Genomic DNA, 15,357 nt, shown 5'->3' with positions numbered 1-15,357 from the left:
TATCTGCAGTCTGAACAATGAGCTATTAGTTCTGCTTATATTTGTGCATGCTTGTGATACCAGTTCAAACTATTAGCTACCAAGCAGAAAACATTGTGACTCTGTTTTTGGCAGTGGCAGGTACAATTATTTTAGTCCGTTCAAGACGTTGGAAGTTGACATTTGAAGTTTATTAATAGTAATACAATAAAAAAAAATAGAAATCAAGGCATTTATCTAGATTAGTTTGCAAACTAAACTATGACTGATTTACTCAGTACCAGCCTCCCAACTTGTGTTCTATCCAGATTGAGATCTTTATTGTTTCATTTGTCACAGACATTATTATACATGCAAACCGTTAATCCACTGGGCACGGGTGCTTAATTGGGGTCACGGAAAGTTAATTATGGGTACTGGGCATCGTTCTTGTGGTCTATCTTGTGCTCCATGTGGATTTGTTTTTTGAACACTGTTTTTCACAGTAGATTAGGGTGTACCTCCTGCAACAGGGATGCTCCCATCTTTTCAAAACGCAGTGTCACCGACACACTGTTGCAACATAGTGTGAGCATGGTGTTCCCAGCTGTGCTTTGCGTGCGTTTTTCAGCCTCCGATTGGAAGAAGTTCAATGTTCTGTCTGCTCTTAGCAAAATCTCATCCATCAAAACGCATCTGAAATTTGGCATCTCGCTTCGCTGGAAAAGTGCCTTCCCTGCATATCGAGTCATCATACCAGATGAGCTCAGGCTAATTTTTAGACACCTACAAATAGCTGTGGGGCTTAGGGGCCTTCTCTGGTAAAGTCCCACAACTTTGGGAATTCTAGCACTGTTCCCAAAAGAAAATTGGTGCTTTTCAACAATGATTTTAATTATTATTATTAGTAGTAGTAGTAACAAAAGCATTGCTGTGCTCTAGAATAAACACATTCATTGATTGAAACAGAAGAATGAAAGTTTTGACTATTTTAATTGATGACTTGTTAATAAATGATCTTCTGCTGCTGCTGTCATGGTAGTATTGATGGTCCAGATAAATCTGTCTTGGCTTTTGGTTTGAGAAATTGGTGACGTTGCAATGAATGTGCATCTTATGTTTGTCATTGTTAGCAATGGACAGGATTTTGTATTTATTTTGTTGCCTTCCCTGGATAGTAGCGACGGGCACTCCTCATATACGCTTCAGTATTTGGTTATTCCAATTGCTAATTTCATTATCCTTTTTTCCCCTTCAGTTCTTCTTATCGCTTGTCCCGGTTTGATTGTGTTCTACCCATTAAAAGCGTCCTTCTCGATTGGAAGATTGGGCACCCGGCTTGTGCATAGGGTGAACGAGCAGCCGAATGTACTTATCAAATGCTGACTGGTCATTATTGACTTCATGCGTACAGTGAAATGAGCTAGAAAGGCTCCGAACACGCAGAAATGTTCAGTGTGTGATTTTTAACAGCTCGTTTTCACAGAAGCAGGCCATTCTCATTCAGGCTTCGCCTTCAAGTATCCTTTGCTCAACAGCACACAGCCCCGGTGCTCCTAGAGAACGAGCTTATATTCTTAATACACAAAATTATCTCCTGGGTGTCTCATAAGATGTCAATTAAAGCAGACAACTTTACAGTGCTTAAAAAAATAGTAATTTTGGAAAAACTGGGACACGCTCCAGTCTTAATCCATTCCCTTCTGACTTCATTTTTTATAAATAGATTAACTAAATTATGTAGGTATTTAGCTATGATACTACATTAGCAAAATAAAAGTCTATGTAATGAATTCTGAACTAGTGTCTATTGATACATTTTGGGAGGATCTCATTTTGTATGATTTTTTTTTCTCTCCCTACTCAGTCCCTAATTGATGGAAAAACATCTAAGTATGTCACGATGTTGCAAAGTTTAGTAGTAGGACACAACAAGAAGACATTTGACATACACCCTGTATTGCTTGTTTATAACAGTTTGCTTGATTTAATGCCCCAGGTTTTTGTCTGATGCCTCGTCTCAGAATGGCGCTTTGATTCGCAAGGTTTCCCACTGTCAATATCCAATACATCACCCCAGACACACAGTGGAACAAAGGTTATTCCCATTTTGCTTAAAATGCAAAATCTATCAAATGCAAAATAGGCTGGGATTGGTTCACTGCATTAAGCACATTTTTCCCCAGACTAATTAATCTAATACTAATCAAGTAGTAAATAAGAATAAATAATCAAAACAAGAAACCCAAATATACAAATATTTCCATGTTCAACTCATTTTGTTTAAAATGGTAATTTATAAAAATAAATAAAACTATTATCAGTTTATTAAAATGCTAAACAAAAATATATGTATACTATATTATGATGGTTGAGAACTAGTGATATGATGCGTTCATATCTTAGAAGTGTTCTTAAATTATTATTATTATGATCTTTTTTCTGCAAATTAAAAAATATACGTTTTTAAGTCTGTCCAGTTAAGCAGAAGAGGTTCTTTATGTAATAGTCCCCAAAATGCAGTAAACGCTTTACTCCACATAACTGAAGAAGGAAACTTCCTGGCCGTTATGAGAAAGTGTTTCAAAAATTAGAAATTGTGTGTGGGGTGAATAAAAATGGAAATTATGAGTCACCGACTCAGTCAGAACCCTTTATGTTTATCGTGGCCAGACATTTCATTATGATCGAGGGGCTGTAGGTGGGGCGGGGTTAAAAGTTGATGGAAGATGTAGGTGCACATTCAACGTCTAAATGGATTCTCTAAATTGGATTGGTGTAGAATGAAGGAGGTCTATGGCAGACATGGGGACGCCAGACAGACAGACTGACTGATGGGTCGGTAACAAACCCGGGCCCGTTATCCTTTGTAATCATAAAAAGACGCCCCTGGTGTTTTAGTCTTTGTCTTTGGGATGAGTTACAAAAACTCTAACACTTTAATTAAATAATCTCCTTTGTACGCGCGGGAAGAACATTCTGCTTAACTGGCATTGCAATTTGTGAAGTTGACCTTGTGAATCGAGCGTTTGCACATGGTTTAAGAGACAAGCCGAGGCCTAGTTCAAGTTGAAAAGAGGGTGATCAACAGTATTAAATTATTTTTTTTAGGAGGCTGCTGAGTGGTTCATATGATTAGAGCCGTACTTGCGCAATAGGATGGATGCTGTGACCCAAAGTTAGCTGGGTCAGTCTCCTCTCTTTGGTTTTCCAAAATAATGTTTTTTGTAACATTAGTATTATTGTTGTTTTTTCCTTTTTGATAGTAAATGGTGCAAGAAAATTGACCTGACTGTAAACATAGTACAAATATAGCACACCTGCATTAATAATAAAGATAAAAGGCCGAAAGTGAATAGACGGATTTATAACTGAAAACAGTAGAGAGGCAGATAAAGTCTTCCTGGAGGCCTTTACTTTCAGGAAGATTTTATATTTTCTATTATTTTCTTTCAACGACATTTTTGGTGGGATGACAAAATACGCAATTACCATTACAAATCACATATGATTGTTTATATCTACATAGAAATGGTAGGAGAACTAATACATTGTTTCCTTACATTTAACTAACATGAGAAGTGTTTGGCTACTGTAGGTATCCTGGATAAGTTTTAGAAGGGGAGAAGGGTTGATTGTAATATTTAATGAAAATAAAATAACAAACTATAAATATTTGTGTGGCTAATCCTTACGTGTGTGATTTATATGAAGTTATATGTCATGTGAACTTGGGTGTCTTGTTGTATAAGAGATGTTATTTCAAGCGGTTTGTGTAGCCAGAACCCAAACTGCACGAGATGACATATTTTATACAATAAGAGACACCTTTAATATGATGTACTCACCTAAAATATGAATCTAAACTCCAGCAGCTGTGTTTTAAAAGCCTTGTAACCAGGACCAAGTAGGCCATGTCACTTTTGTTTTTTTAGTATTATAATGACTGTGTGAGTACAAATTGGTTGAAGTGGGAAATATCACTTGAAATTCAACTGCCAAGCCTTTAAGAAAAAATGCAAACAGTACACATTACCAGCATTTGTAAGGTCACCAGTTTCCTTCCTGTTAAAAATGCATGCTTTGTTCCTAAAAGGGTTTTTCATATTTTAATTCATTATGATTGCAGAATCAGACCACGTATTATAACTTTCAGCCTTTCCGCAGAGGGCAGGGATGGGGCTCATATGTGAATGGAGAGGCTAAGGATGAGAAGTTAGTCTTGTATTCCCAGACGCAGTAATAATAATAACTTTGACATGAAGCGTTTAAAAAGAAGACTTTAAAACAAATGTGATTCAGCCAATCTAAAGGGCCTTATATGGAGGTTGTTGATGATGTATGGCCATAAGCATTAATGCATTGTTGTTTTTGTGGGACTGTTTGGCGAGGCTTGTTTTGGGGTTTTAGTCCACATATATGGTGCCATTCAAAACAGCTACTCAGCACTGCCATGTGAGACATCATAGCTTGACTGATAATAGTTCCCATTCCCCACCAATAACAGGCCTCCAAAATGGTCATCCTAAAATCCTTCAGACTGTGTGTGTTGTGTCCTTCAGGGCCTGCTGAAATTCCCGTCTTTTTTTGTGGTACCTTATTGAGCTGGCTAGCATTGTATTCACTTTGTATTGTTCAGGCGCAAGCTCTAGGGACGGAAATCCATCCAAAAGGGTTTGGTACGGCTCCAAGTCCGGAGAAGCCCGGCCTGTGGTTCTTGTTCCGTGCTCCTGGGGGTTTTTCTCTCCGTTGCTGCGCTTGGGTTTTGGCTGCCGGACCCTGGCTCGCTGGGCTGCCCTTCGAATCTGGCAGCGTCTCTGCAGCGTGACAAAGTAGTACAGCTTGCAGCTCTCTCTGCAGTGGCAGCCTGCTTCTCTGCCTTCGGGGGCTCTCTCTCGCTCTCCCTCTCTCTCCCTCTCTCCCTCCCTCCCTCTCTCTCTCTCTCTCTCTCTCTCTCTGTTAGTGCAGTCTGCTGCAGGCAGCAGCTTGAGTCCAGACAGGCCACATACATGCTCCGCTCAAGAAAATAAAATTCCCGTTTCTGATCAGCTCTGGGGAGGAGTGGAGGGGGGGGGAGTGTAGCGAATGATCCCATCTTAACGAGATCGCCATCTTCCTGGGAATTAGGGGGGGGGGGGGAGGGGGGGCGGTTGGTGGATTTGTTTTAACGGACAAAGGTGGACAGGAAGGTGTATGTTTTGCTTCGGCTGCCTGTGAAGCCTCCGAGAGCCGGTGCAGACCAGCCTCTCTCTCTCTCTGTGTCCCTGAGCCGGCGTTTCTTCTCACGGGCTCGGAGGGATCTGGGGGAGCCCTGTCTGTCGTCTGCGTGGGTCTGGCGGCGGATGCGGGCTGGTCGGAGCTGCGGTGGCAGTAAGTTTATGCCTAAGTCTCTTTGCACTTTCAGGGTAGTCAGTCAGTCAGTCAGCCAGGCGTTCTGCAGGCTCGAAGACTGCTAGTGCAAAAAAAAAAAAAAAGAGTGCTGCAGTGCTTCATTTAAACTGTTCTGCACCGTGGCTTTTCAATTTCATCCAGGGGCTTCGCTGGCGGTGGCTGAATGCAACATCGCATTCCCAATCACAGCCAAGGAAGGACAGACTAACAGCCCCCTGTTCTCTAAGAGGTTGTGAAGAGCCAGTTAGGTTAACAGCACTTGGACGCAGTGTTGCATTGTAGCGGAGTACTTTTTTGGGGGGGAGGAGGTTGTGGGGTGGGAGAGAGAGGACGAGGGAGACTGCTCTGAAATGCAAAGCAGCCATGGGAATCGGTGTGGTGAACTGGTGTTTGCGATTGCCAGTTGGTTGATCTGGGGCGAGTTACCCTTTCAGACGCCAAACCCAATCAGTCCACAGGCTAGTTGTTCCTTAGGAGAGCGTAGCCAAAGCCGCCATTCCTTCTTGACTCCTTTATCTTTTGCCTGTAAGCTTGAGCAGTGCAAGTTTAGTGCAGACGGTACAGATGGTACTTGCTCACATTGTCACACAGGCTGCATGTGGGTTAAATGGAAGGAGGAGGTTTCTCTTTGTTGCCAAGCAAGCGGGTAGCCATGTGGAAAACTACTGCATGGAATGGATTACTCATCACTGAGTAAATTCCCTTAATCTGACGCTTCTTACCTGTTCAATATCCCTTTGCCAGGCTTACTTTCTGTGATGCTTCCCGTTGCAGTTCCTCGCACGGTGATCCGCATTTGTCACGGCATCCGAATGAAGCCAAAAGAAACCCAGGCCCTTATCAGCACTTGGAAGTAGCAAGGCCTCACATCAGAGTGTCTAAAAAGACAACACCGGGGCTTAAAATCATCTTACTTGCTTGAGAGGTGTTGTGGCGTCGTTTTTGTCTTTGTTTGTTGGTTTGCTCTTCTTTGTGTGGCAGTGGTCTATTAATTGTGAATGAGAAAAGGTATGCAGTAAAGAGGACATGATTCACTCTGTGGTATCTTTTAGACAAGGTGTTTTGGCACAGGTTGGCACCAGAATTTACTCATCGCTACAGATGGGCATTGGACTTGTTCAGTTTTTTCTTAGTAACGTTGAAGATCTTTTCCACTTGAGCTGGGAAAGATTACACATTCTTTTCCTAAGAAACTGTGCACCGACCACCGCTTCTCCATGATCTCCTTAATCTGCACTTGTTGCACATCCTGTCTGTTGTGCTCCGTGTGATTTTCACTGACCACTTCTCCACGGGCTTGTGTTCGCTGCAGTAACAAGCGACTCCATTAATGACAGCTTTTGAAAACACTTTTTCTCAGCACTGATTGCCGGGGGCCGTGTACTGGAGGAAACGGGTTGAAAGCCATTGATGGGAGGTCATGATAAAACTGTGCCTCATCTAGAAAATTGTGTTTCCTTCTGATAAGCACATTAGAAAATGGATATTGCAGGACTGGAAAGAGAGCAGAGAAGGGCAAGTGGAAACATACTGGGTCTGAAAGGCAATAGATGAAAAGGATTGACTCTCTTGAGACCAGGACAAAGAAGGCAATCGGTGGGGGGGGGAGATATGATTGAGGTTATCAACACCTTCAGGCTAGAACGTTATATTTAATCCAACACAGAGATCTAGGATTGGAGGGCCTGCGTAGATGTAAAGCCCACTAATTTCAGGGCTGAGAACAAGAGCCACTTCTTTACTTGTAGGGTGGTGGGCGTAAATGGCTAACTTCTGTTGCTGAGCCTGGGTGATGGGGGGGGGGACATTGAACAACAGGCTTGATGGGGTTTTTGGATCATTAAGCTGCCAGCGACTAGATGAGCAAGATACGCAGAATGACTTCCTCGCAACTGGAACCTTTGTTTTTTTCCTTTTTTACAAAACAAATGATCACGGCACAAAAGCTTCCGAAAAGACTCCTCGGACGTGTGAGAGAGGCGGTGAGTTGGGGGCGGTATATATATTTATATATAGGCGTGCTATGGACCTTAACATCTTTATGTTTCTTCTGTAGGTTTCAGATTTATGTGACTCTCTGGAAGTGTGTCAAGGGGAGTTCTCCCATTGCAGCAGCACACAACTGGCATGGAGAATAGCAATCTTCACCGGCAAGAGATAAAGCGCATCGCAGAGCAAACAGATAATATGATAGGAAAGCAAATGGGAAATGACAGGCTAAAACAGAAGATGTAATCCACTTACTTAAGACCTGGAAACCATATTAAACAGGCTTGCTTGAACCACATGCTGTAATTAGCCCTATTAGGACATTTGGGGTGCACAAAGAAATGAAAACTAGAGCCTTCTCAGGTCCTGAAGATTGGGAGTTGCGTTGTACCACGTTACGGTAAAGGAAAACTTATCCCCCAAGCGGTGAGGGGGTGTATACAGTATGCGAATACAGGAAGAAGGATTACAGAAAGAAGTTGAAAATGGCCTCCAGGTGGAGCTAGGGAGCACGGGGGTTGGTTCCAATGGTCTCGATTGCCATAGTGTCGTCCATCTCTGCGATTGTTCAGTTGGAACACGTTCAGGCTGCGTTCCCCTGATTAGCACAACTGATCAGCTCACCCTGTCTGAAATTTCCTTGCGATGAACCATGGGAAAGGATGGGCGAACTGTTTCAGCAAAAGTCTAGTAGAGGAGAACGTAAAGCATGCGAGACCAGAGTGAAGAAAGCTAAATTAGCCGATAGAAGCATGATAAAACTATGGGGCAAGGGTATAATTAATGCACATGTATACTGCTTAACTCACGTAAGATTAACTCTGAAACCTGAAGCAGACTGAACAAAACTATAGACCGCCATTGCTGAAACTTCCACCCCATCAGTCTATTAACAGCACATGCAAAATTTGAGTTTGTGGCTCAATCAGCTGGTTGATCAAGGTAGAAAGACAAAGGGTCGCAAAGAAAGGTGTAGGATGGTATGATGGGGGGTGGGTGGTTGTTTAGGTCAAGACCAAGGTGTGCTTTTGCAGAGGTGTGAAAAGGAGTTTGCCTGCTGCCTGCTGGCACTTTGCCTGGCTGCAGTCAGTGCCGTTGTCTAACCTTGGAGCAATAATTCACATTCACTCACAGGATAAAAAGAAGAACAGCCACAGTGTGTCCTGTAATGGAAAATCTCCATTGCTTCTTTGACTCCTATTGTTGTGGTAGGAGGGACAGGGAAGCACATATCTCCTGCTGTCTGCACCGTGATTTCTTGGTCAAACTGACATGTGCCTGTCACTCAGGTCAAACATCCACTGTTTGTCCACTCCGCCGAAGACATTGGTGCAGACGATGCATTTTTGTGCAGGTGTTGTTGTCATTTTTTTTAGAGGTTTTCTGGGTTTTGCTTGTTTTTAATGAGTTAATATATTTGTCATCTCCTGGCTCCGCTGTCCCTCTCGCCTGAATAGCACAATAGCTCGACTTAACCTGGAGATAGTACATTTCCATGCAGATTTCAAAATAAAACTCAACACACAGTCTGTTAAGCTATTTATTGGCGATGGAAAAAAAAACTCCCAAGAAGCCATGTTTTTAAATAAATATGTAACCCAACACACAATGTTAACTTCTCTCTGATCGTACTTCATGATGTGTTTTAGTCTAGTGACTAAATGTGGTGCCATCTTTTGAACGTTTTGCTTGCTGAAAGAAACGTTACGGGTTTAAAATGCACTGTTCAGAGAAAATTAGAATCTTTGGTCTGGGATAGGGTTAGGGTCAGAGTACCCAGTAAACATTTGTCAAGGTTTGGGTTGCTTTTCTACTGATTTAACTTGATTGGGTGTAGATTGGTATGGGCATAGCTCAAAATGTTGGTGTTGGCTAGGGTCAGGGTTGCTGGGGCTTATTTTGAGGTAGGTAACCTAATGCAATTGTATTAAGTGAAGTCTCAACACTGCAATGCAGTATCTCAGATCAGAAGAAAGATTTTGGATATTGTTTAGGTTTAAAGCAAATAAATTGCCTAATCTGCTGTAATAATCACAATTTAAAAAATTGTAATATCCAACATTCTGATCATTATTTAGGTTTTAGTTGTTGTTCTTTCAGTTTGAGATTAAGATTTGGATGTTTAACCTAGGTAGGTGCTTAAATTAAATGATTTTTTGGGACAGCAATCTTTGTTAAATTCTGTCAGGAACCTATTTAATTGAAATGAATAAGGAGTTTTATTCATATTTATTATTTGATTTCTCACACTGGCACACTGGTTGGGAAGCACTGAACTAGAGGCAGATAACTGAGCATTCGCAGCAGTTTACATCGGGTAGGGGTTCCCAGAACGCAGGCTTCAATATGTTTCCAATCTAAAAAAAAAGCACAAAAGCACAATACTTTGATTTTAACACTGTAGAGCCATAATGGGACCATGTAAGACACAGGCATTGCAGATTAAATACTTTCGATTTAGAGGTAGTATGGCATGCATTTTTCCAATTAAGTATAGGATTTAATAGTGATTTCAACCTAATTAGCCTAAATTCATCCTTACAAAAGTAAGATTCTTCTTGATTATACAGGTGTACAATTATTGTTATCCTTTTCATCTTTTGAGGGGAGTCTAAGAAGGTAGTAAGATGTCACAGTGACTTTTGTCCTGAAGAAACACATCGCTTGGCCTGTGAAGACAAATGCAAAATGTAGTGATCAATATATCCCCCCCCCCCCACATCTCTGCAGGTTTTCTCTCTCTCTCTCTCTCTCTCTCTCTCTGGTGACGTGAGCCTCCTCTTAGCAGGGAACCGGTTTGCGTCCTCCTTCTCAGATTAAAACGAAAACAAAACCGAACAATAGCAGCCTGTGGCGCGTGCGTTCCCGATGCACGACAAGATAAGGTGGGGTGTTTCAGCAGGCAAGGAAATGAGCAGCTCCGTTTCTTTTCTACTCCGGTAGAGTCGGCCTTTATTAATACTTTTACGGGCCTCACACTGCTAAAAGGAATTGAAGAAGACATCCGTGCTCACACACACACACACACACTCACACACACACTGTTGCACACACTCTCCTTCCAGAGGTGAATTAAATTGGCAAAGAAAGTCTGGGCACCGAAGGGCTTCAGTTGAGTTGGTTTCATAAATACAGAGCATTCTGCAGGGTAAAGTTACATCTTATATACTTTATATATAACATGTCATATGTTAATGTTTACAAACCCCCTTATCAGTCTCCAGTATTGTCTTTTTTGTCTGTATGCAATTCATCACGCAAAGTTTGAGAGAGGGGTTACCGTTCTCTTTGTTAATTCCTGCTAATTTCTCCAAACCCTTCAGCTGTGAGGTGTTGTTCTGTGGCAAAGGTGGCAAAATCACTGCATTTGGTTCTTATGAATTGAATAAGGTGGTTACAGTCAGAGGTGCGCTATGCCCTCAAAACATATTGCTCCTGGTTACAGGCTGGCATGAGTAACGCTTGGGCTTTTAGTATTGTTATTGAGGGCATGGTAACATTAATGCTTGTTCTCAGTCGGTCTTATGTGAGATGAACAAATGAATTCACCAGCGGTCTCCTGTAACGGAAAGCAACACAAATATGAAAATGGGTGAGATTGGAAAACGAAGTCTGCCTTTATGGTGAAATTCATACTGAAATGCAACACCTAATTCGAGGACAGGATGTGCATTTCCATCTAGTGCTTCGTGTTCTCCAACAAAACTCATGGAATAGGATATATAATACGGAAAGAAATAATGGATTACATATACAGAGTTGGCCAATTGAGATTTTTCACCAAAGTCCGCACCTCACAAGTCAGTAATTCCCCCTCTTCTCAGAAGTACAGCTCACTAGTATGATGCAGAAGGGGATTCGATTTGAGGGGCCTCGTGCCAGTAGTCTTTCAATGACTCAAAGTTAATGTTTTTCCCCAGATCAGAGCAAATAGAATGCTTACTTGCCTCACTGATTCAAGCCTTTCATATGTACATTTGTGCAAGGAAACATCATCGGGGTTAATCATAAAATCCATTAGAGTAAGAAAAGTAGTGAATCACATCGCATCATGGAAGAAGGAGCCATTTTTCGTTCAGAGATGTCTTGCCAAATTCTGTTTTTTTTTTCCTCATTGGCAGTTCTCTGTTGTTCTCTGTTGCTCTGTGTCGGTTCAGTTTCTTCCTTGCCATACCAAGAGACTGCTGCAGTAGACCAAAAAATAATAATAATAAAAGCTATGAAGCCAGTCACAGGAGTGCTGGGATTTTTGGGTGTGTGTTACATTAATTAATATCCCAGTGTAATTTCCTGTGGTCCAGTTTTGCAGTTTGATCTGAAGCTGTTTTGTGCGGCTGCTGCTCAGAATCGAAGAGTCTAAGCACAAACAAAAAGATAATCTTGCGGCACATCCGTATGACGTGATGTGAAACGGGAGAGCAGTGAACACACAGCATCTCAACACATCTTTTAAATCAAGAGTCCTCTGCCCAATGGAGTACCTTAATGGTTCAGCCGGGGTGGGGGGGTTGTTTTATTTTGATGGTAAATATATATTCCCTTTTCGAGATTCTTGACATTTTATGAATCTCGGATTTTGCCATTCAGCAGGGAAGTTGGGGTGCCACTAAATTCCCTGCTAATGAAAAAAAAAAAATCACAATGACTGTGATCTTGGAGAGAAACACATCTGACAGCTCTGTAAGCTTACGTACTGGAGAGAAAAGTACAGATCGTGTTACATAGAATAAGTGTCACTCTCCCTGGTGGGAGAAAACCTGTGAATTCAAAGAATGTGTGAGTCTGTGTGTATGCATGCCGAATGCCATTAACATCTGACTTAAAGGGGAACACGCATGATTCCTATAGTTATGGTTTAATGTGTCTTTATGTGTTGCTATCGTGTATACGTAAGATTTATAGCACCTTTCCAGTTGGATTACAAAATTATAAGCAAAGTGGATTTTTCTCCCCCACGGCAACTCAACTCATTACATTCAGTGCTGCTTTAACATTAACGTCTTACCTAATAATAATAATAACAATAATATTGTGATTTTTACTTTTCCTTCAAAATGTACAATCACCCAAATTCAGCAGTGTATGAAAACAATATTTACATTCTTTCTAATGCGATCAATTTAGTTTTTAATTTGTATAGTAATGTTTTTACTTAAGCTATAACTCATGATTGTCCTGGCTATGATTTTTCTTATTATTTCCCCCAAACCATCATATGAATCAAATTAATCATTGCCACATCTCTGAACATTTTAGACACCAGAATGGGATTTTTGTTTTCTTACTTACTGCCTCCTTCAATATGTAACACATATAGTGTTAAATATTAGATTAAGATTCAATTATTCAAATAAAAACAACAAAAACGTACAGAAAGTTAATGTTCCTAAGATTCTTCGTACAGTATTGGCACCTTCAGACAACTTGAGTATTTCGGCTCTCCCTTGGTTGATTGTGCATGGAGTCAGGCATGATTCTTGTTGTAGTGCAGGTAACTATAGTGCAATATAAAATACACCAAGTTGAGAATAAATCAAAATATATAAAAGCTGTAAAGTTATTTCTCAAATATAAATCAATCTGTGTCACAACAACATTAGATATAGTTCTGTAGGTGCCGATCAGGCTCACCAAAATTGTATTTACAGTATAATATAAAAAGTGTTTTGCATTTTCTTAACATGGTTTTCATTTCCTCGTTTGTTTTACATGTATATTGGACATATTTTACGTCAGTGATTTCACATACACCATGTTCAATTTGTCGATATTGTTTTCAGTAATCAAATTCTGTAAACATATTAAGAAATACATTTGTACTTTTATGTCGTTTTTTCGTTGTGTGTTTTTCTTCTGTTGGGGTACCTACAGAAGTGAAGGTTTTTCATTTCCCAAAACGTGATAAACAATAATATTGACAATCAATAATTATGATCTTTATGACCATACAATTTTAAAATATATTTTCATAAGTGGCACAGTCACCTCAGACTGGAATGTTGGGACGGCATTTATTTACCCCTGTTATGACAAAAGGCAAAACACATTATTTGTGCAGATTGTATTGGAATAAGAACGTTACTATTTACCTTGCAAACACATTTGATTCTGAAAAACACACACTGTTACATACATTACAGTGAATTAGCCTATTCATACAAACCAGCAAGTGGCAAGTGGGATAATTCAAGTAATGCAAATGTTGGGATGCACTGCAATCAAAGTAATCTCTGCAGATTGCTGTTTTTTTTTTTTTTTTCACTTTTCTGAATGGGGGAATGTTTACTAGCACAAAAGTATTCATCTCCTCTGTTGTTGGAAAGGAGAAACGAATAACTCTGTCTTCACTGTTTATCCAGCAGCCGTGCACACAGCAACGCTTCATGTTGTCCACAGAATGTATAATTACTATCAAGGAGTAAGACCACTCGAAACTTGATATTGTGACTATACATTCTACATCTACATCTGCAACTCATTAAGACGCATAAAACCATCATTTCAGGAATCATGCACATTCACGTTGAAGGTTCAGGAGTCAACAACAAGGATTATAATGGTTGTTTGGTTAGTTCACTCAGACAGACGCTTACCTGCACATTGGGACCGACCTTTTGAATTGCTTTACAGCTGCTCTTTGCTCTTTTGCAGGTAAATGCTGAGCCCAAGAAGCTAAGCCATGCTGGATCCAAGCCCTCCCTCTCTGAGAGCTGTAACCCATTCCCCAAGATAGCCATGAACAGCTGCAAGTACAATGGGGGTGTGGTAAGACCCCTGGGCAGCCTGGGGTCGTCACGACGCAACCTCGCGGAGCTCGACTCGGAGACGCAGCCCCTCCAGACCCTGCACAGCTCTGGCCTGGAGGTGGTGGTCTCCAAGGGCAATGGCGAGGACCCCAGCAAGGCGTCCAGCGAGAGCCTGACCAGGGAGGGGGGTGGTGCGCCGCAGAAGAAGAACAAGGACATCGGCTATAAGTTGGGCCACCGGAGGGCACTCTTTGAGAAGCGCAAGCGGCTCAGCGACTACGCCTTGATCTTCGGGATGTTCGGGATCGTCGTCATGGTGACCGAGACTGAACTCTCCTGGGGGGTTTACACTAAGGTAAGGGGAATGGTGGGCAGTATTTCTGTTTTCTTGCGGAAGTTTGGAATTGGGAATTGCTTTTCCTAAACTCATCCTTTTAAACTGTATCGCTTGATCTTAGCTACAGCGTTTCTGGTTCCGCAGTTTTTCACTTTACTTTTTTCAGTTTCGGTCATCTTTCTCAGGCTGTGGCAAGTGAAAGTCTGTCCCAGCCTTTTTCTGGTTGGATTTGAGATCACACTGGGTGGTATGTAGGGGTTCTTGAAACAATTTAACGAGTATCACCTACCACTGCACTCAAACATTGTTGCTTACGGGGCAGGCTGGGAATAATTTAGCATTGTGTTTAAGGGAAAGTTGTCACGCGGTATGACTGACCCGCTTTAAACACATCACTATGCCACAAACATCTCTCCAGCTATTTAATTACTGTGACACAGAGGAGTTTTCATTAAGTGAGGTTGCAGAGGTCTTTCACCTGCCTGTGACTGAGTAAAAATGAACATAATTTCCATGAGAAGAACAAAAAAGGAAAAAGCTTTCCCTTTTGAGTGAGGCCAGCAATTAAGAATGCAAAAAGCTAGGCCTCTCTGACAATACCCTTCCCAGCTACTGACAGGTGAATAAATAGGTTTACTCAATTTCCTTCCACAAGGGAGTACAAGAAACAAATTCAGGCCGCCTCTTACCAGTCCTGGAGTTGTGAAGGCTTTGCTTTCAGCAGAGAGAAGAAAAGAAAAAGGTAAAAAAACAGCAGTTAACTAGTCGGTGACAACGTCTAACTTGCAAGCAGTTAAAATTGAACGGATTTGCTCCTCGTTTTGTGTAAAGCGCAGTGTGTTTGAAGCTGGGAATTTTATTCTCCGGTATTAAGTGCCAAACCACCTTACCCAGCAACTTTCTAATCCCTCCAAATAATCGAATCATCACCTTGGG

General features: G+C 41.3%; 1 protein-coding gene across 1 annotated transcript in view; it reads left to right on the top strand.

Moving 5' to 3' along the window:
- Positions 1-15,357, top strand: part of kcnn1a (potassium intermediate/small conductance calcium-activated channel, subfamily N, member 1a) — a 65,749-nt gene that overhangs the window by 11,629 nt on the left and 38,763 nt on the right. The window contains exon 2 of the mRNA XM_066696306.1: positions 13,990-14,466. Coding sequence (XP_066552403.1) covers positions 13,990-14,466 — 477 coding nt within the window. The remainder of the gene's footprint in view (positions 1-13,989; positions 14,467-15,357) is intronic.

The sequence above is a fragment of the Amia ocellicauda genome, chromosome 22 (assembly GCF_036373705.1).
Source record: "Amia ocellicauda isolate fAmiCal2 chromosome 22, fAmiCal2.hap1, whole genome shotgun sequence".
NCBI lineage: Eukaryota > Metazoa > Chordata > Actinopteri > Amiiformes > Amiidae > Amia > Amia ocellicauda.
Note: the sequence above shows the minus strand (reverse complement) of the source record. Positions and strands in the feature narration are given on the sequence as shown.